The 22670-nt window shown below is 33.4% G+C and overlaps 1 protein-coding gene across 3 annotated transcripts in view; it reads right to left on the bottom strand.

The window, feature by feature from the left end:
- Positions 1-22670, bottom strand: part of LOC147063556 (dual specificity protein phosphatase 22-B) — a 188020-nt gene that overhangs the window by 48257 nt on the left and 117093 nt on the right. For all 3 annotated transcript variants that reach the window (XR_015072089.1, XM_085959586.1, XM_085959585.1), the window contains exon 3: positions 1761-1885. Coding sequence is in view for 2 of the 3 variants with exons in the window: in XM_085959586.1 (XP_085815712.1) it covers positions 1761-1885 (125 nt within the window). In the remaining variant the exon portion in view is untranslated. The remainder of the gene's footprint in view (positions 1-1760; positions 1886-22670) is intronic.

Here is a 22670-nt window from a genome sequence, read left to right on the forward strand (position 1 = left end):
AGATTACAATAGTTAGATAGTTATTACTAATGAATATATCGAAACATTTCAGACAATAACTTTGTATAATGTTTCAAATTGTCATAATATTTTAAAATATTTTACTAGCAAGATTCAATAAAACCACGACTATAAAACGGATAATATAATTATCCAGGCCACATAGACCTTCATTGATCGCAACAACAATAATATTCAAGGGCGAACAAGGTTTATGGGCCGAGAGGAAAACGAAATAAAATGAATGTTCCGAAAAGCTTACGTAGGTACTTACCCACCGTAGAGCTTAGCATTAAAATCTTGAAATAATCCCTTTAAAAGCGTTTCGTACATTGAAATATATTTCGTCCGCAGTAACAAACACAGCGCTTCACTGCCTCGGCTAAACATTACTTACGTAAATTTTGTGTCCAACGATTTCATGAATAAACATTCCAGTTATATATACATATTATGCAAATATTACAGTAGAGAAACAATCTAAATATATCTTATATGTTTATGATTATTTCATTGTTTCTTTTCTGCCGCACGGTTGAGGATTTTGACTTCTTTTAAATGTTCTATTTATATCCTTCCAGCGATTAATGTATTTTGCCAACCGCTCAGCTGAAGGCTTTGAAAAACCAGCTATTCTAACATATCACTTAACTCCAAACTCATAATAAAAAATTGTTAAATATGATATGTCATATTCAGGCAGTTAATTATCCCGGTAAGTTAACTGTCAGACGAAATATTTTTTAACACGGCCGCCCATGGCTGCGTTAACTGCGAACCGTTTAATGTCGTTAAGTAACACAGTTAACGTTTTACTTGATTTCAAATAATCCCATTATAATCTCCAACTGGATATTCTAATGGGATGTATTAACAATGCTAACAATTATTGTAGATGACCACTTTATTCGTGGAGTTGCTCCGAATGATATCCGTGTTATTTTGGAGCAATAATAATAAAAGAAACGTGTCACAGTGTTAAATATTTAGGATAGCCCTGCTGTAGCGTCCTACACTCATCCTTCATCCGCGCCGATCCTCGATATTTCCATTGACGACAAGCCTTTCCAAATTATTATTTTCCTTCTGGCTATGCGACCAAATATCTGCAAAACATATATATTTTATAAAGTAATTTCTTTCAGAATGGAGATATCCGTCCTCTTCTGTATAACCATAACCGAAGCCGGATTGATAAGCTCGTAACGTCCTTCATTTGGTCGAATCATCGACATGCGACTTCTGGATGTTTTCGCTTAAAACTAGACTTATAAATTATTTCTTTCCCTTCTGGATAATTGGCCAAAAACCCGTTTAACTCCCTGGTGACATATTTTAGAGAGTCATCTCTTTACGTGTATTTCTTTCAGAATATGCACATTCTTTACCATCTTCCACTTTTTCCGACCATGTCCGATCCTAATAGGATCATATGGGCCTCCACAGAGTAGAGGTTTATATTAACAGATTTTGTTTTTTTAGGAGAAATGGATGTCAGCCACTTGCACAACCTATTAGGGCCATACCCTGACTCACACACAAATCGAAAAACAATATGTGTACTTGCCAGACCCAGGATTCTAAACCTGGGACCCACGGCGTTATAGTCCAGGCCACCGGCCACTTTACCACATCAAAATTAAACTACAGTATATTGTTATCACATTACTAAAGCTCTTCGATAAAGAAGAGAAAGATATAACATACAATTAACTAAGTAACAAAGTATTGTTTGTATTAGTTAACAAACGAAAACTCACCAATGGATAAGCACACAACCATCTCTTAATCTCGCAGCGTGGATGAAGTCATTGCAGAGGGAAAAATATTGAGCCACGTTCTGGTCCGGTGAATCGGAAGCCATCACACAGAGGTAATGTTTGTCCTGAAACAATAATAAATAATTTTTGCGTTAGTGCGGAGAAATCTAAATTATAATCGTAGTCGAGTCTTGCATTTTTCCCGGAGGGCTTATTGTCATCCGTCAACCTACTCATCAACAACATCTTCTTGGCTACGTGATGAAACTGTGAACTAACATGCTCCGCCCATTTTTAATCGCACTTCCATTATAAACTAACAAGCTCCTCTCATTTAGTAGACAACGGCGCCTAGAAGCGTAGCCAAGAAGATGTTGCAGAAGAGTAGTCTGAATGAGTTCACGGAAAATTTATCAATTATCTTAAAAACACATATTTTTTAAAACACTTCTGAGAAAATATATTATAACCAAAAGAAAAAATCTTTTTGAAAAAATTAAGACACCTCCGCAGGAATCGAACCTGCATCTCTCGGGTATCGCGCCCATGCACATATACCACTATACTAAAGGCATCATACTTACTTGCGATAAATTTTAACTAATGGCTTTTAATACTCTCTGAAACGTTTTCCAAATTGAGCTACTATTGGCGATCGGCTTTTGTATTTTAAATCAAAGTAGGTACTTATTACTTTAATTACTAACCGACGTCATGGATCACTCGAAGATTTTGTTGTTGTAACTTACTTGAACTTGCTAATATTTTTAAATTAACTGGTTTTTTTTTATTCAACGAATAATTCACAAGATTTAAGAATGTAACATTTAAACAACTAATAATTAAAGCAGTGGACTGGGTATGCAAAAATTTCAAAGAAGGAAATTTAGGAGAAATTCTAGGGGAGGTTCTGCAACAAAATGGATATTAAAAAACAAATTAGGATTTTACAATGGAATGCCAGAAGTATGAAGCAAAAAAATAATGATATAGAACTTTACTCAATAAGACAAAAAATAACAATAGCATTAATCTCAGAGACTTGGCTGAGGTCTGAATTAGACTATCTAAAATTCAATGATTATACGATGTATCGAACATACAGAGGGGATGGATACGGAGGAGAGCGATTCTGGTGCATAAAACACTGGCGTCTAAAGAAGAAAGAAAGAAAGACGGAAGAGCTAGGCAAAATAATTATAAAGCTATTTAACAGAATAGGAGTGAGGACCTGATCGACGGATCCTCTTCTAGAAGAGAAGAGGCGATATGACAGCGAGTCGCAGTCAAAGCCTCGGTAAAATCACAAAAAAAAAAGAATGTAACATTCTAATTATTGAACATACATAATTTTGAAAACACGTCTGAGAACAATAAAACTATTGGAGAGTATTAAAAGCCATTAGTTAAAATTTCGCCTTTAGCATAGTGGTCTATGTGCATGGGTGCGATACCCGAGAGATGCAGGTTCGATCCTGTGGGGGTGTCTTACTTTTTTCAAAAAGATTTTTTCTATTAGTTATAATATATTTTCTCAGAAGTGTTTTCAAAATTATGTATGTTCAATAATTATAATGTTTTATTCTTAAATCTTGTGAATTACTTATTCGTTGAATAAAAAAAAGGTTAATTAAAAAATATATTAATTCAAGAAACGAAATAGTGGTGTGTATATTGTCGGACAAAATAAAGTAATAAGGCATAGCACTATTTTATAATTTTTACAAAATGTCTCTCTTGAGAATGCCCGTGAAAGTCTGAAGCGAAATTTAATATAAAATGTCACAGTTTTCCGAGAACACTCACTGAACCTTTTCGTTTCCAATCTTCTCGGTAATTACGACGATAAGCAAAAATTTGTATGCACCCGATGAAATTTTAGCTCCAAGGGGTATAAAAATGTTTCAGTGGAAATTTTATCTTTGTACCTAATAGTGAAAACAGTCGCTTCCATAACCTTTTGCATTTTTTCCTCGATAATAATACTTACAAAGGTATCTTGCGTAGGTACTAAAATTTCCATAAGCACTTCAAGAATACCTACACTCTATTTTATTTTATAAAAATAACTGAGGTACTTTATGCAGAGATCGTAGAAATTGTATGAACTAAATCTACATACCTATATTTTATTCATTTGCGATATTTCAATTTACATAATATTTATTCAACTACAGATATACGAGTAGGGATCCCGAGCTATTTTCGATACCTATGAATCCCGGGATTGATAAACATAATCCCGGGATTTCGGGATTGATTTTTTTTATCAATTTTAATAACAGAAAAAATACTTTTAATAAAAAATAATTACATTAGAAATAAACTGAGTTTGAATGAAGTTTGATTTATACCCATGTGTAGGTTGCCGATTCATTTTATTTTTTCACATACATTATTAAAAATGGAAAGATTGGAAAAAACAATGCTTCGCACTTTTAACAAAGTAATTCCACCATGATATCATACGTTTTACGGCAGTTTCATATTTGGCTGACTAATTAGATTTACGAAGCGGAAAGGCCATAAGTACGCCATGATTATTTGCTTTACTATTTTAAATCTCGCTAATCCATTCATTAAGTCTTTACTATCAGAAACAGCAATCTCCTATTAAATTCACATTATTATTTATATTACAATATTATTTGCTCCATTAAACTTGTGTATTTCCAAGATTGAACGTATATAATATTAACAATAAATGTCTTAAATAGTATAAATTATACTAGATTTACTTTTGACCGATATTATCAATGTTATTTGTAAATATAAAAATTTTATATTAACAATGGAAAAAATGCCAATCCCGGGATTGTCAAATTGTAATCCCGAAATCCCTGGATCAGAATTTTGGCTCGGGATTGGATTCCTTATATACGAGTATGTTTTGACATAATATTTTATAATCATTTAGAAACAGTTATATAAATAAAGTCTTCAAAGAAGTACCCTATGATAAGATACTCTTTGAATGTAAATTAACCCATCGACTATCGTCATATATGCTGGATTTTCTTTACCCATTGCATCAGAATGTCGACATAAAAGAAAATGTGACTTTCACTCATTGGTTATTCTAACGGACCAGTACTTAGTCACACGGCGTTAGCTACAAAAACCCGCAAACTGCAGTACCGCTATCCTGATTTTACCCGATTAAAATTCGAATGGAATCAGTCAAGATCGGCATTGTGGTACCGCAGTAAGAATTTACAGCGCCATGTGGCTTAGCCCTAATATGTAGAACTAACATTCAATCGATGAAGCCTATAGGGAGGGCAATATTAGCTGTGGTCGGATATTGATATATTCCACTTCCGTGATGGTGAGTATAGCTCACTCAGTATACTGTATAAAAAATGAGAAAGTATCATGTGTGACATTACAATGCTTGGCGGGTCTTGGCCTCTTTCAAAAACTTCTTCGATCCTGGACGATCCACGACTTTTTTTTTTAAATTATAATATGTTTTGTATATTTCACTATTTTCATTGAGTTCTCTACTTATTACTCATATCTAGTTGTGAACGCTGAAAATCTTGTAATTAATTTGTCATGTTCGATCACGTAAATACATAGATTTGATTTAAAATATCTTAAGGCACATGGGAAGTAAGTGAAAAAAATCATAGATAAAAAAAACTCAATCAGAAACCACATAGCAACTTATTCGAATATCACGGTATAACTCTATCATGACCCAAGGGAAATGTGCAATAAAATATTGTTATGTACAATATTTAACAACAAATTATCTTTTGCGCCATAAAGTCAATTCACCAAAATTACGCAAAAATGCTGAATTTTAAAAGCATTCGCATATTAACATGTCAGAACAGATACGCCGAAACACTGATGCTTCAATAAAAGTTAATTTGTGGCGTAATTAACACAACTAAAATCACTTTTATGGCGCTGCTTCCACCATCCATTTGGGATGTATAACGCTCGTTGGTTTCACTCTACACGTAGAGACCGTTTCTTTAATGATTCGGATAACTTATACCGTTTTAACGCAACGCCATCACTTTCAATATGTATAATAAATAAATGAATTAGTATAATTTATGTAATACCTATTATACTATGGGTAAATGTTTATACTTATAATTAGAACATCGTCTCGTCAAAGTCATAATTATAGTAAATCATTTCCGTTAGACATTGTTCACTGTTGTTTTCAGGTTATAATAATAAGCAGCAGTTTTATTTGATGCAGTTGATGCAACCGATTCGTTTAAAAAATAAAAGGGGTCTCTAAACACTTCAAGCCGATCAAATGATTAATAAATTATACCAATATCTTAAAAAGGTGCGTATATTTTACAAATTTAGTATACAATTTTACCCAAAGTATAACTCAGAAAATAACATCAAAAGAGCACATAATATAACTACTAAAACAGATACGCACTTGTATACAAAGGATGTTATTTGTGGTTTTTATTTTTTTATCGTAGAGGGTGATCAAAATCAGTCGGTGGGTTGGGCAACATTGATAATGCGGCATGTTCAAAATATTAAATATGAAAATAATTAATATAGCTACCTATTACAGTAAGCAGAATAGTAAAAACTAGATATATCAACCTCTGTTCCTTATCATTCAAGGGTAAACGAGGTCCTGACAGAAGAAGAATTTCCGGGTTCAAGAATCTGAGAGACTGGTTTGAACTCAGCCCACCATTTCTGTTTAAAGCGGCAACAGAAAGGGAAAAGAAAACTGGAATCATTACCGAGTCCGATAATAGACATGGCATGGAAAGAAGACGACATAAAAGGAAAATAATTCTACCTAATTGTTCGTAAAATTCATTTGGCCGAGAGAACAGAATATGAAAATGTATGGTCCTGCCAATGATCTAGGTGTATGGGAGTGTGGCTGCAAGAACGAGACTTTCTACTCTAGATTCCTTTCAGCAGCAGGGTTCTGCACCACCGTTTGGTTATTTCGACTTAAGTAATTAGTATTAATAACAAAAAATAACACATGGACGGTTTACTTGGTTTAGTAATAATTAAGAATTACACAACGCTTTTAAGTTAAATTAATATTAAATGCAAATAAATGGATATAAACCTTAGACTATAGATACATCTAGACGCCACCCGTTGCATTGCTAAATGAAGCCGCTTGCCTTGCGAGCAAACGCATTCGTCTACAAATGTTCGAGACCATAGACCATTTCGCTAGTGCTCGCCCAAAGTGCTCGCACTAGACGCTCAGAATTAAAATATAATTTTCTATTTTTTTACGTTATATAGTATTTTTAAGCGGTCAAAATGCAACCATTAGATAAAGATATCTATAATTTAAGTTATTTCAAAAAAACACTAGGTCACTGATATTAAAATATATAATAAAATACAAATAAATTATCACGAACATGTATCAACTTACCTATGAAACGTTATACCATCTTCTTGCATATCAGTACGGCTACCACATTTTAAGACAACACACAGAACCATCTTTTCTACTTAATTAACTAAAAATATTTACCACTGACTTTATGTTTAACACAAAAATATCAATTTTAGCAACACGAGCTCGCAAGTTATCGACGCTGTGTGAAGCGTTTTGCCCCGATTTGATGGCGATATTTTTGGAAACTAGCTTACACAAATGTAGACCTTTTATCTTACTCTAGCGCGTGTCAAAGAGATTGTAAGGGTGCCGAATACTTTCTCACTCGCACTCATGCATCGTTTTTGTTCAGGCCTTGATATAAACAATAGGCATTGTAAAAGAAATGAAAATATAATTAATATTAAATTCTACAGGTTTTTTAAAAAGGTTTATCGATAGCTATTTCGGTTGTAATACCATTATCAAGTCTCGATAATAGTGTTACAACCGAAATAGCTATCGACAAACCTTTTTAAAAAACCTGTAGAATTTAATATTAATTATATTTTCATTTCTTTTAAAATGGAATTCTACCAAGTAAATGCTAACTCAATTAATAATAGGCACTGTGATTGATCACCCTGGAAACTATGCTCAGATAAATTCTACAAGTTAAATTAAACTTATAAAACACGTGTTCACTTTCTGATATTCCGTTACTAAAAGTTAAATTTAAAATATGATACTGTACTGGTATATCACAAAAATTCCGAATCATAATAATGCATTGGTCTAAATCAATTATTTGCCAGTATCAGGGTAGGTTCGGCGTGAAAAGGGTACGGATATTCTGATATTTAGATATACTCGTATTTTATAGTTTATGGTTTTAGACCTTGGCGCACGCCGGAAGACGCCGCCATCTCGAAAAAATGGCGCACAAAACCGGTTTATTTCAGAATATCTCTTCACTAGTGTCCGTGTCCGAAAATTTGTACGTATGGAGTTCGCCGTATCACACTTCACCGTGAAATGTTGTATCGGAAATATATGGTTGTATATTAAAGACCGTCCAACCACTTTGGGTCGTATAGTACTGAGATAAAATTCATATCTAAATAAAACACGGTTTTTGTCGGTTTGCCGGAAGCCAGCGGCAAACAAATTTTTAAAATAGCCGATATACTGGATTATTTGTTAGGTTGAAGTAGATTAGGTTAGGTTTTCATTCTTGAATTCATGAATTTTGCCAAAATTGGCTATGAAAATTGAATTAATGTCCATATTGAATCTAATAAAATTGGAAACCATATAGTACACGGTCATCTCTTTCCGATAAGAAAGCCAACGGTGAAATGTTTTACGTACATTTTACATTGTAACCGTCGACTTCGGCTACTGAACTATTAGTGATGTGGTATTTTGGTACAATATATAACTTAAGCCTCAATTACATTGAGCTGCTTTACGAGCTGTTTATTGGCGAATTTACAATCTGCCTGTAAAGTCGCCCAGTGCAATCATCGAATAAGCTAATAAGCAGCTTGTAAACACTCTACCGAGAAAAGTTGAAAGCCGGTCAACTTTACACGCTACACGCCGGCGTGTGGGTCTACTGCGTCTGCGCAGTAGAGCGCAGTACCAACCTCCCGATAAAAAAACGAACTACGTTCTGTCAAAATAGTCACTGGCTTGTGGCTTCTCAGCGAATGGAAAACTTTTGTGTGTAATCATCAAATCGCAGTAGCTGAATCGCCCGCTTTTAAATTCGCCAATAAACAGCTCGTAAAGAAGCTCAATGTAATTGAGGCTTTACCTAACCCTAGAGAATATTTAGAAACCCACTGGAATCACTTCGAGATGCGGAGATAACAACCCGACGACGGCTTAGCAATGCAAACTTTCCCAGGGGAGTAAATATTGCTCGGAAAACTAGGAACCTAACTTTTCCATATAAGTAATACACAGGCTAGGGTTCTAGTTAATATTTAAGATAGTCGTAGAACATTTTCAAGGGAAGATAAATTGCTTTCTAGAATAGGTAATGGAAAAATAGTGACAGTTTATTTTCTGTTTAGTCAGGGGAACATTCATCAATTTTGATCGATTGACGTATCTTCAATTAAATTGATGATGTTTACTGATCATCATCATTGATAAGGAAACATTATAAAATGTAATTAACAGAAACACAAATGAGTCGCTTAGAATCATAACTCACATATTCCAAAAATCAAGTTTTGAGATAATCGCTAAAAACCAACAGAGCACTATTTTTTGTAATTAGAAGAACAGTATTGAACTCCCTAGAATATTAATGAGTGAGAGAGTCGAATAACTTTTTTTTTAAATATATATACCTAACACTCCTAACATTGCAGACATACAGCATACTATGAGAAATAGAGCTCCCCGATTGGTTAGGAAGGCGTTGGTGACAAAACTCTATTCTTTGAAATATACGACATATTACACCAAAAATGAACTTTGTCAACGATTTTCACATGGTTTAAATTGACTTTTAATACTCAACTATTTTTCGGTATATAGATTAATTCATTTAGAATCACTTGGCATATTTAACTAAAAAACGACAAAATTGCAATATGTGAGTTATGATTCTAAGCGACTCAAATAACGTAGTACCTATATACCTACCTGCCTACTTTGTGTTTGCTTCCACGTGTAATCAATTTGTATGGAAAACAAAAGGGGTTTGTCATATTTTGACAATTTCGTTCCCCTATGGCAGCGATAACGAACCTTTTTAGACTTACGTGCTATGCTAAAAAAACATATAAGTATATAAATTCAAATGGATTTAAGTTTTGTACTATTCGATTTGAGTCGTTTTTTTCGACCCGAGTTTCGCCTTTCGGCATCTTCAAGCACTGTGTAAACTCATGGATTAGTACAAAACTTAAATCTATTTGAATTGAAATTCAAATTCCATCAAGAACCTTCGGTCGAAGTATTATTAATAATATAATTAGTATATTATTGAAAATTCGTGCTGAGGGTTAGTATTGAGGGAAAACATAAATTAGGAATAGCATTACTCGTGTTTTAACTTTACTTCTTATTTTTTCCATCCGATCAGTTTTTCTACCCAACAAAAAAATGGTTCAAAATCCGTCAAATTGCTTTTCCAACATGAAAATTTTTCGTTAAGAACCCAAATGAAAATCATTTTGGCTTTTCCTCACAAAAAAAACCGCACGTAATCGTCATAGAGAGTTTTTTTAATTTATTTTCTTTCCATGTTTTTTCAATACGGAGGGTTTTTTCAATGTTAGATTTAATTCCTGATTCATTTAGGCTACTGTTTTTTTCTGTTTAGTACCTTTTTCAAAACAAAAAAAACACACACACTACCAGTCATTCTAAGCTAACTGTAAAAATCGGTATTTTTTACGTCCCAGTTGTGGTTCAACTAAGATTCGGAACAAGGACTCGGTTTTCGGGACAATCCCGCATATATACAATTATTCTTTCGCGTGCCAGCAGAATTCCCTACGTGCCATATATTCACCACCGCTGCGCTATTATAACCACCCAAGGTTCCTCATTTAAATAATGTTTTCAATAAAAACGACTTCTATTGTTTAGTTTACAAAAATTGTTTTACAAATTTCGGAGATATTTCTCTTTTTATTACATAATTTATTTGTTGTTGAATTGATGGAAAAATTGAGTTTGGGTCTGATAAGATATGTTTTTAATTACTTTATGTATATTTTTTTTAATCAATAAATGATTTAAAATATAAATTAATCATGAATTCATAGTTACTACGTTTTACATTGCTCTCTAAAATAAATGCCATGTATATTAAAAAGATTGTTAACCCTTTTAACGATTATTTAAATTAAATAACACTATAAATTATTGTTAATGATCGACTTAAAAGATAACTAACTGTCTCAGTCGATAATGAAGCACTTAAGTCACAAAAACAATTGATATAAACTGACGTTAACTTTTATAGCTACCTAAGATAGATAACAATGTGAAAATATACGTAGATTATAATCACAGAATAAATAAATAAATATAATTCAGATAGGCTATACCTCAATATACTACATTTTGAAGCAGGGTTTTGAATGTGTGAGTGTCCTACGTAAATGAACATAATAGACGTGCAATAGTGTGTGTTGCAACCTTCAAATACACCAATATTGAATGAGCGTCAGTGCATAAACCGAGAGCAGTTGTCAGAACGAAGGACAAGTTTAGAATGACGTATTCTTGACACGTGTTTAAGTTTATCCCATATTCTTCCTCATTCGAGATCGGTTGTCTCTTACTCCAAACCCGTTAGGTATTTCAGTTCCCATTAATTCTGTGTTATCTGATTATAATGTATACTCGAGCCACACTGGTGAAACCATCAAAAAGTTATGTGTTTGTTAAGGCTATACTTCAGTTGAGGCATGGTCTAAAAAGATCGTGACTAGGCGATGCGCGGATTGTGCAAATGACGCGAGCCGAACGAAATATAATTTGTCATAAAAATTCAACATGCGTCCTTTTTATGTTATGTTTATTATTATATTCGTAATAATAATAGTATATTCATTGACATGTTTTCTTTTTTCAAGTACATGCGGAACGTTTTTAAGTCATATTTCCACGATTTAAGAATATATTCCTCCGACGCCATCACAAAACAAATTGACGTGCAAACAGGTCGACTATCGCTCTCCGAATGGCAACATGGCCAAAATTTCGTTCCACATACTGTTTAAAATTATTTTCCGTATCACTTATGTGCGCTCTTAACACGTCATTGCACTGCGACTTTTTTTTTATCCAATTGGATATTCTAATCAGATGCATTTATAATCAAATAAAATGTGTTAACTGTGTTACTCAGCGACATTTTGACACTGCTCGCGATTAACGTTGTCATGAGCGGCCGTGTTAAAAATATTACCCCAACAGTTAACTTCTCGAGATAATTGCCTGAATACGACATATCATATTTATCACTTTTTATTGATATTGAAGTTATATCTAGAGAATAGCCCTGCAACGACTACTATGGATTATTGCTCCACGAGTGATATACGATGACTACTCCAATTAACTGTCAATAAACTCAGATATATTTCTGCTGTATGTAAAAATATTTTCATTTACATTACAATTTAACAGACAAAGTGGATAAGTAAAATCAGTATGTGCAAATATCTTAATTTTGATAATATAAACACAGAAAAAATATTAGAGTAATTCATAAATCGGCAGTAGGTAAACGCAGCGGTAAAGGGAAATAGTTTAAAACGGACACGGCGAAAAAGATTGCGTGCGCTGTGATCGGCTTCGGACTTGCTGGCGGTTTAAACGCTCCAATTAATTACAACTGTTTCCCTTCTGAAGATCGTATCACCTGACCAAATGGGTTCCTTGAATAATCGATACAGCTATTTATTACATGACACACCATTTGTCATATGTATAATACTACAGCAGAGGGAGTGAAAGATATTGGGGGACTTAAGAACGAAAGATGCGAATCTAACATTTGAGAGTATTTATGAATGGGTAAGGCTTTAAGATGATCTTCCTCCTGGAGCCAGTCTCGAGTATCGAATATGGAACGCCTATAGGCTGTCAACTATGATAGGATGCATCCAAAATTCGAAATGGGTGTTCTCTGATGATCCATGCCTCTAAGTGCGATAAATGTTTTAGAAAATCGTCTATACTCATATCAGGGTTGGCGAACCTTTTTACATAAGCGTGTCAAAATATCCCAAATATTATTTTTCGACTGTCTTTCGTACCGAGAAATTCTGCATGGGTAAAAAATGGTTTTTAAGAATTCTATTAAAAATTTTAACGTTCTAGATACCACTCACAAAGTATAGTACCTACACATTATAGCTTATTCACTTTTTTCAATTACGCAATACATTTCGGCCCACCAATTTTAAAACTTTCTGCCAGAATTACTACAGATCCACTAAGTTTTTGTTCTTTATTTGGTACAGCCATTTTTTCTATGAAATGGAACTATGTATTGCTGTATTAATTAGTTTGGTTCTTTACGCACAAATTCATACCAGAATTTCTCAGACCAGATGACGCATTCTCTCGCTACAGTGTTCTCAAGCATTGTACATCGATCAAAATTAAAGGTTTGCGGTGCGGCATCACCTGCCGCCTGATAAGGTGAGTGCGATAATATTATATGTGACAAATAAAGCCTAAGAACCGAATTATGCAAGTGTATATTATTTATATTAAACGTAATGCTTATTCTTGAATAGTATTTGCCTGATATTTTTTATACAATGCGATCTGTCATTAATTATTAAATATAGGTATTTTTTCTCTCTTCAAAATAAATCGTTCGCATGCCATAGGTTTACCAGCACTGCTCTATATAATGTGAAAATGTCAAGTCAACTTAACACAACGAATATTAATTCTTTACCATTATCTACCCGTACCTTTGAAAATTATAGCTTCTCTATGTTTCCATATGCTGCTTAATATTATTTTCTACCCCGTAATAATAAGTAAACATAAAATTATGCCAATCACATAGCAGGCGAAAGAACAATAAATTTCAAAGAGTTCACCCAGAAACAGCGCGCAAATCAAAATTAATAATAAGAAATGCATGTATAATGTAAAACAAAATGAATTAGCGATGGCGTGAGTGAAAGTCGTATTTCAGGGTTTTATTTCTCGAAAAATAAAGCGCAAGGCCTCATAAAAAATACGATAATGCATTTTTTACGAGTCCATTGCGTTCATTATGACCAGTAAATAATAAACATGTACCACTGTGCAATTTTCTGTAGTTTTTCCATTTATTACATAGTAGAACGCGCCCTCAAAACACGACGCAGTGGGAAGAAATTAATGTTATAGTTTTGTTTTGAGTACTTTGACCTATTTTTTTGTTAATACAACTTAGTACTTACTTATACGCAGTTGGATTACAGCACGATGTTCACGATCACATTTTTATATTCGCTTGCTGCGAAAATATCCCAGTTATTTTAAAACCTACTATATAATTTATTATGTAAATAGCATATAATATATATTTTATTTATTTAAAGAAGACAAATTGAGCACATAACAAATTATTAATTCAATACGTTCACAACATGACATTTCGAATAAAAAGTGTAGGTAAATTAACTTAGTAGAGAGAAAAACAAAGCAAAAAATAATTTTACTTATACAAAAGATGTAAATTAAAAAAATATACAAATTAAACAATAAATTTAAATAACCAAATACATAATACATCGCTAAAAATGTATATATCTCTAGGGAGTGCATTGAGCAGCCGCACAGCCCTCGCTATTGGTGCCTGGTGAGCCATGAGGAAACACATTTCACCCAAAATAGGTCATGGCTGCGACCACGCATGTAATTGACGGGTGCATAAAAATTCAAACATTCCAGAATATCGGGATTGGCAACTATACCACGTGAGAGCAGGGAAAAATGCTTTAAGAGCAGAAGTGACCTACGAGCTTGAAGGGAATGAAAGGCGAGCATGCCTTGAAGAAAGTTAGTCGGAAAATACTCGTTTGAAAAACTGTCAAAAGGAAAATAATTATATACATTAAAATAAAGACGTCGAAGGAATTTCTTCTGAACAAGCTTATAAGTAAATCATGGAGCTAATATATTTTTTTTAAATATTGTCAAGACCAAAGTGAGTGGCACCTTCCGTCAAATAATTGTTACGTCAATGGCAACACTGCTCGGTAAGTACAGCACTAAAAAAGAAATCCAATTATTTGTACTCATGAATATAATATTAACACTGCTATAATATTATGTGAATAAGGCAAAATAAATTACGTGGCCCAAAGTAAACATGTTTTGAATTTCGTATACGAATCCCGCCAATTTTATGCGTGTCCCCTGTCGACATTAGCAAACACGGCGCCGACAGTAATCAAGATAAGATTCCAACGGGGATTCTGTATTTACAAATGTACATATCTCTTGAACAGATTCCGTTATACGTAATTGCCACATATACGGTTTCGCTTGGATAATTTTGTAAGGCAGTGCTGCCAAATGTACGGTCGCGAACCAATTCCGGCCCGTGTACCTTTAATTAACTTCCGGTTCGTAGTTGCTCTACGCAAAAATTCATCAACGTACAGTATGTAGTATTATCAGTTCATTTCAGGGACTCATGTATACAACGGTTACAAAAACTAGATACTAAGCAATTATTTAATAAGTCAAATACAACAATTTTCTAATTATTATTAGAGTATCATAAAACCACGAATTGATGTATCGTTCCATTCGTAACTAATTAAATTACAAAGTGAGAAACTAGCGATATCGTTCAATACTATGAAATTATTAGGTTTGGAATCGTAACCAAGATTTATAAGGACGTAACTATAATGTAAAGAGAAATAATTTTTGCGCTTTGAAAAGACCATATCGTCACTGTTCTGGCAGAAGACACTAATTCGAAAAAATGACATATTGAGTTAGTTATAACAAAATGTTCCTTATTTCAAACTTCACCGTCTGGAAACCTTCTTAATAAATAAACAGTCTTTATTTTAAAGTCATCCTTTTTACGATTACTTAATAAACTCACATTCACCACCATTTCAAACATTTTAACAACTTCAAAAGTCAAATTACTCAAAACTAGTATTCTCCAGTTAGTGTGTTCTGCCAGAACAGAGACGATATTATGTAACAAATTAGTTCATACACAACTTATTTACATACATTACGTAATCTATATAATATTATTATAGAAAAAATGCCATGTAATATTTGGTGTTACTCTATTTATAGTGTAGGTACCAATAAAATAACACATTGATCTCTTTCTAAGCATGTTTTATATTATTTTCTTTTGTGATAATTTATAATCGTTTTTACGAGAATGTTACGCGGCCTTTTTATAACATTGTTAATATTATAACAGATGATACCACACTTATTTCTGCTGATTATAGAGAACTCACCGAGCTGTTACACCGAGTAGAAGAAGAGAGTCGCAAATACGGCCTCCTTATTAATAGGAATAAGACCAAGTTAATGGTTGTTGATCGGGCCAACCTTCTACCAACACCAAGTACACTCTAAAACCTCGAAACAGTCGACAAATTTGTATATCTGGGAGCGACCATCAGTGGAAAGGGTGGATGCGAAGCGGAAATAAGAAGGCGCACACAGATTGCAAAAAATGTGATGACACGCCTTACCACTATATGGAACGATCGGGGAATTTCGATTACCACAAAAATGATGCTTATGCAAACATTAGTGTTCTCAATATTTCTATACGGAGTCTAGTCGTGGACCCTGAAGGCAAGAGAACGAAAGGCAATTGATGCCTTTGAGATGTGGTGTTGGCGTCGAATGCTTCGCATTTCTTGGACGGAGCACAGGACGAACCAGTCAATCATCCAGAGACTGAAGATAAAGGAACGGCTCTCGACGATAAGTCTGAGAAGAATTCTACAGTTTTTTGACATATTGTCAGGCGCGGACCGGACAACCTGGAGAGACTGGTAGTTTAGGGTAGCCTCCAGGGAAGGCGAAGCAGAGGAAGAGCGTCTGCGCGATGGAGCGACCAAGTGAAAGAGCTGACTGGGGGCACCATCCATTCTGCCCTGAGAGAAGCGGAAGATCGAGAAGGATGGAAAGTCTGGGTCGCTCAAAGGATGGCGAAATTTAAATGTGGTCACGATCCTCAGCCATGAGTGCACAACCAAGAAGAAGAAGAATATTATAAATATAATGATTTTTGAATAAACATTTTTCATTGAAAATACATAGCATTATTCTTCTTCTTTGGCCATGTTTGGTCCTCAGTTGGAGGGCATATGGACACCACATGGCATATTTAGTAGTTAATATCTGCTAGACTAGTATGTGGATTGATAACTTAGTAGTAAAAGCCTTCATCCGAAAAGAGAAAGACGTATGTATTTTTCGGTATTTTTGAGGGTTTTTCAAGTATATATACTTACTAATAATAAAGTTTGAGTATGTGATTTCAAAATATTTGCCTTTTTGCCGTCTTGGCTGTTCCCCTGATACATAAAATACTAAATATATAACTAGGTACCTAATAAATAATATATTATGTACGTATTATAATTTTCATTTGTATGTCTATTTATTTGTTCGATTAAAACTTCGGAAACAATATTGGCGAAACTTACATGGCTTATAAAATACATTATAGGTCCCAATTTAGGTGCAGCTCGATATCCCAAAAGTCTCCAAGGATACAAGATAAAACTTAAAAATAGCACATGTGCACCAATTCATCTCAAGTAGGTGAAGTGCCCAGATAGTAGCTGTCGATTGGTGAGGTGAGGTGAGAGTAGGAAGGTGTGGGCTTAAATCCAACCGTTTTATATATATTTAGAAATATTACGTTTAAAAAATAGTCTATTTCTACATAATGTATATTTGCCAACTGTCTACATTTATATTCGTATTTCGCAAGGACGAAGTCATGGGCCATCGTTAGTTGTTGATATCTATGTATAACTAATTGTCTATCATTAATAAATAAATAATGTGCTATTGCAACTATTATATGGAACCTTCCCAGGGGACGTTGGAAAATCAATAGCTTGCTCGCCAAGTTGGATGTCGAACAAACTTCAATAAGAGACAACAACTTTGAAAGGCTTTGGAGTTGGTCTTTTATATCAAAGTGTTGCCTACCTTTTACGCCAGATGTTTGCGCAAGTTGGGAATTTTCACATCGTAAATCTGTCATAGCATTATATCAACATGGTTATCCAAATAAATGAAATAAAATTACTATATAATATTATGTAATACTAAAACTCGAATTATTTCAAATAATATCAAAAAATGGGAGGTCTAAATTACCGAGGTTAGTCAGTTACGTTCGATAATTATTGAATTCTTAACTGCTTGAATGATGCGGATCTTGTAATAGTGAAACCATCACATTAATTCATAGGCTTGAGAAAATCGATGTATTTGATATAATATTGTGATCGAGAATCTAACGTGGAATTCCCGGTATGAGAAGTCAGTGCCTTACGCTTTTGACTACGAAGATATTGTTAAAAATTTGGGCATTTTTTCCGGATTTGATGTTAGCTACCATATCAGTTGTTCAATCAGCCTATCCTATACACAAGACTGCTTTCGGCCGCTACAACAGCTATCTAGTGTAGGAATGTATTGAAATATTAGCACTTATTGTAAAAATTACAATATATTAGTTGTAATTATTACAATAAGTGCAATGTTTTAACAGGACCTCTCTTAACTAAGATAAATTTCAGAGCGAGATAGTCAGTTTTGACTGTTTAGATGGCTATCTTATTGTAATTGTTACAATAAGTTTTAATATTAGTTATAAGTTATAATAGTAGCGAGCCGAAAACAGTATTGTATATAGAATAGACGCGCTACGATCATTAAAAAAAATATTACCAAGCAATGGAACTGTAGATCTACCCGTGCAGGGGGGGGGGGCAAACTGTGGCCCGCCGGGTATTTTTTTGGGGCCCGCCATCATTAATTGTACTTCTAATTACGAATAACTTGAATTTGTTGTTTCGTAAATGTATTATGTCAGTACGTCTTCCTTGCATCTCGTCTCACACTATGTAACCACTATTTTCTACATTGAACATCGATTTCAATAAATATTGATAGTGTGCCGACAGAGCTACAACTTGAGATTATTGATCTGCAGTGTGGCACTGATTTAAAAGAATTACATCGTCGTGAAGAAGTCTCCAAATTTTACAATGCCCTTAATTCAGATAAATTCGACCAACTTAAAGATTATGCAAGAAAAATGTTCGTTATTTTTTGGATCAACCTATATATTATGTGAACAATCATTTTCGATCATGAATCTCAATAAAAATTCTTTACGATCAATTATCTCCGATGCCCATTTACAAGCAGTTTTGAGAATATTAACTACAAAATTAACACCTGAATTTTAAAAAATGTTCAAAAATGTACAACAGTTTCATTCTTCTCATTATTTTTTTTGTAATGTTTATTTTTCGTGATAATAAATAGTGTGTATCTAAAAATGGTATTTTACTTGCGGCCCGCCCGCTCATTTTGAATTCTTGAATTTGGCCCTTTATCCAAAAAGTTTTCCCCACCCTGTAGATAGTGTAAAGAGAATTAAATATTTTCAGTTATAAGCAAAAGTGATTCTTTTATAGAGTAAATACAAAACATCGAAAGTTGTTACCGATATAATCTTGCGGCACATTACCTTTAATTTGTCTTGATTTATCTAACCGTCTATCAGTAACACATGATAGAAAACATATTTAAAAGTGTAGGAGAGAGTAAGACAGGGATAAAACTTAAGGGGCAAGGTGAGAGAAATCATACAAGTGAACACCAATTTTAAAATGTGTTGAAAGGTAGCACTGCGAATTGGTAATTTTTCTAGTGTGTTAGTTAATTAAAATTTGTTCTTGACGTAAATACTATTGAGATTTATTACTGGTTAACATGATTTTATTATATTTTAGAGATTTCAAGATTACATAATGTTTTATTATGACGTGTGATATAAGATGAAATAATCGCTGTATGAAACAAAGGAATATAAAATATAAAAAAAGAAACAAAAGAGTGTCATATCATTGCGAGCAGTGTTGCCAACTATAGAACTATCACCGATATGTCAATGTTTTTTCACCGATATAAATATCATACCAACAGTTATGATTGTCATCAGGTTTAATTTTTCGTTTTTTGTTTGGTTTTTTATCGATTCTCTTCCCATTTTATAGTACGTACCCCAAAGAATGATAGCAGAGTAAAAATGCAGTACCTAAGCATCTTCAAAAATCTGATCTGTAAAATAAATACAAAGACTGGAACAGTATTAGCAAAGGAAGCCAAGGATTTGACCTGTAGTGACACAGAGGTAAGTTAACTTTAATATTATAATATAAAATATATAAAAACAAATCTAGGTCTACACAATAATGGAGGCTAGCAGAACATAGTTTTAAAAATACGGCGATTCGTTGTGAAAAATAACATACAGCTTTCATATTTTTTTACGTAAAAAAATCGTCAACCCACAAGACAGTGGGAAGATAAATGATACCTCATTTTGAATATTCCAACAAAACTCATTTATCACAAAAATAACGATAACTTGTAAAAGTGTAATACAATATTAGAACGATCAGTCTAGAGAAAATGTCAACATTTCAAAACTGCGAATCACATTTTCCTAGATAAACATCAACACACTTTCTCTTTAAAATCTGAATATATGATACACAAAGGTTACGCGTACATTATTTATATGAGATTTCTCCGTGTGTGTTTTTTTATCTTGCGAGATGTGATTTGATACATACTTTCTTTACATCCTTAAAACTTAGATATTTTTTTGTAATACAACCCTATTTTTCTTTTCCCAACTTAACTATAACTTAACTCGTTAACTGTACAAAATAAATATTATGTATTTTTTTTTAAATATCCATTCATCATTAATCTTGTAAAAATAGAATGTAACTAAATAGTGTATAAATGTACAGCTAGAGTTGGGTTTCGGGAATTTCCCGACGGGAATCTTTTCTCGGGATTCGGGATTTTTTTTATTGTCAAATATTAATTGAAAAAACGATTTTCTACATGAAAAAAGTGGACAGAAAACACAACACGTTCAAAGACTGATCGTGGCATTTAACAGAATTAAGCCAACGTCGACTCAAAATGTGCGCAATTTTTTCAACATCAGGGAATTTTGTGTCTCAAAAGCGTACGCGATTGTCAAACGCAGCGATTGGCAGTCTGTGTTTATGTACAGCAAAATAATCATCAGCTTAGACTTCGTAGCTTACTAAAAATAGATAGACAAAAAGCTCTTCAATTATGCTGATTATTTGTAATGCATTTAAAAAATATCTGATGTATGTTACATATTATTTTTAAGTGCCTAATAAAAGCTGTAGTAAATTTACGCAATCAAGTAATTATACATATCAAATAAGTTAAGCTTAAAACATGTATTAATTTAATTATAAAAATGCATCGATAATCTACGAGGCAGGTATATGTATTTAATAATTACTCGAGTAATTAAAAAAGTAATCAAGTTGGAACACCTCGAGCCATCTAGAAATTGAGGTACGTAGGTATGTATAGGTAAATCATTCTACAGTGGCACCATAGACGATTCGCGCGTGTATTGAATTGCTTGCGACAATGCCTTTTTCAATGCTAGCAAACAATACCACTACAACTGCAAGACGCATTTGCCGTACCCATGGTGCCACTGTAAAACGATTTACCTATACATTTTGTTAATATTTTATTCAAAATCATAAAAGATAATCGCCAATTTTAACAAAATTTTATAACTCTTTAACGCATATTTTTTAGTTAATTATGGCAAGATTGTGTGGATACATGTAAATTTTACGTAAAACATTTCACCGTGGCACAGTTCGCCGTGGGTTTTATTATTGTCGGAAAGAGATGACATACTACGATCTCTAATTTTACTAGATTCAATATGAACAATAATTCAATTTTCATAGCTGATTTTGGGCAAATTCATGAGTTCAATAATGAAAACCTAACCTAACCTAATCTAACAAATAATCCAGTATATCGACTATTTCCAAAATTTGTATGCTGCTGGCTTCCTGCAAAGTGTAAACCGTGTTTTATGTAGATATGACTTTTATGTCAGTACTATACGACCCAAAGAGATTAGACGGTCTTTAATACATTGGACGCTAAAGACGCGCCTACCGCGTAACGATTAGGTGGAAATTCGATATAATTATCATGCTATTTAAATGTGGTAATTAATAAATAATTATCTGGAAGTGTGATACGGCGAACTGCATATTTAGAAGTTTCCGGACACGAGATTATGTATGTATGGCAAGGATTTGTTAATTGATAAAGCACATTTGTCAGTATCCGATGGATACGACTTCGAATTTCTCTCTCTAACAAATGATACATTCTTAAATCTTGTGAACTATTCATCGAATAATAATAGTTTTAAAATTAAAAATGTTACTGAGTGTTTAAATTATGTACTTTGATACTTTCCAAAATATTATAATATTTTGTTTTAATTAAAGTAGTAATTTAACTGGGAACTCTTAAAGAGAGAAGGTTAATATTGTAGGTATATTATTATCATTGTATGTATAACACAATATTTCCGAACGTCACACACAAGTACGCAGTACATAAGCCCTTCAATATAACATAGTGAAAACTGCCCAGTAACCCTGAAAACTAATGCGAAAACCATGTAAGTAAGTAGTATTATACCGACAATGTTATATCATGAGATGTCCAAGGATGAACGGTAATGAGAAATTGCCAACGCTTCGAGAAACTGCTAACTAGGGAAATGTTTGAGTGAAAAGTTTTATTAAGAGCAAGGTCAACGTGATAGGTCAGTGACGAATGTAAGTATTACCTAAGTATCTCAATACTTCGCAATCAATCTTAGTAACTGGGTATTGACATATTATATTATAATTAATCAATAATTGTGTATCCAACTACCCTTC

Source organism: Rhyacophila brunnea, unplaced genomic scaffold, assembly GCF_057557595.1.
Source record: "Rhyacophila brunnea isolate RB1 unplaced genomic scaffold, BYU_Rbru_1.0 scaffold_9, whole genome shotgun sequence".
Classification (NCBI taxonomy): domain Eukaryota; kingdom Metazoa; phylum Arthropoda; class Insecta; order Trichoptera; family Rhyacophilidae; genus Rhyacophila; species Rhyacophila brunnea.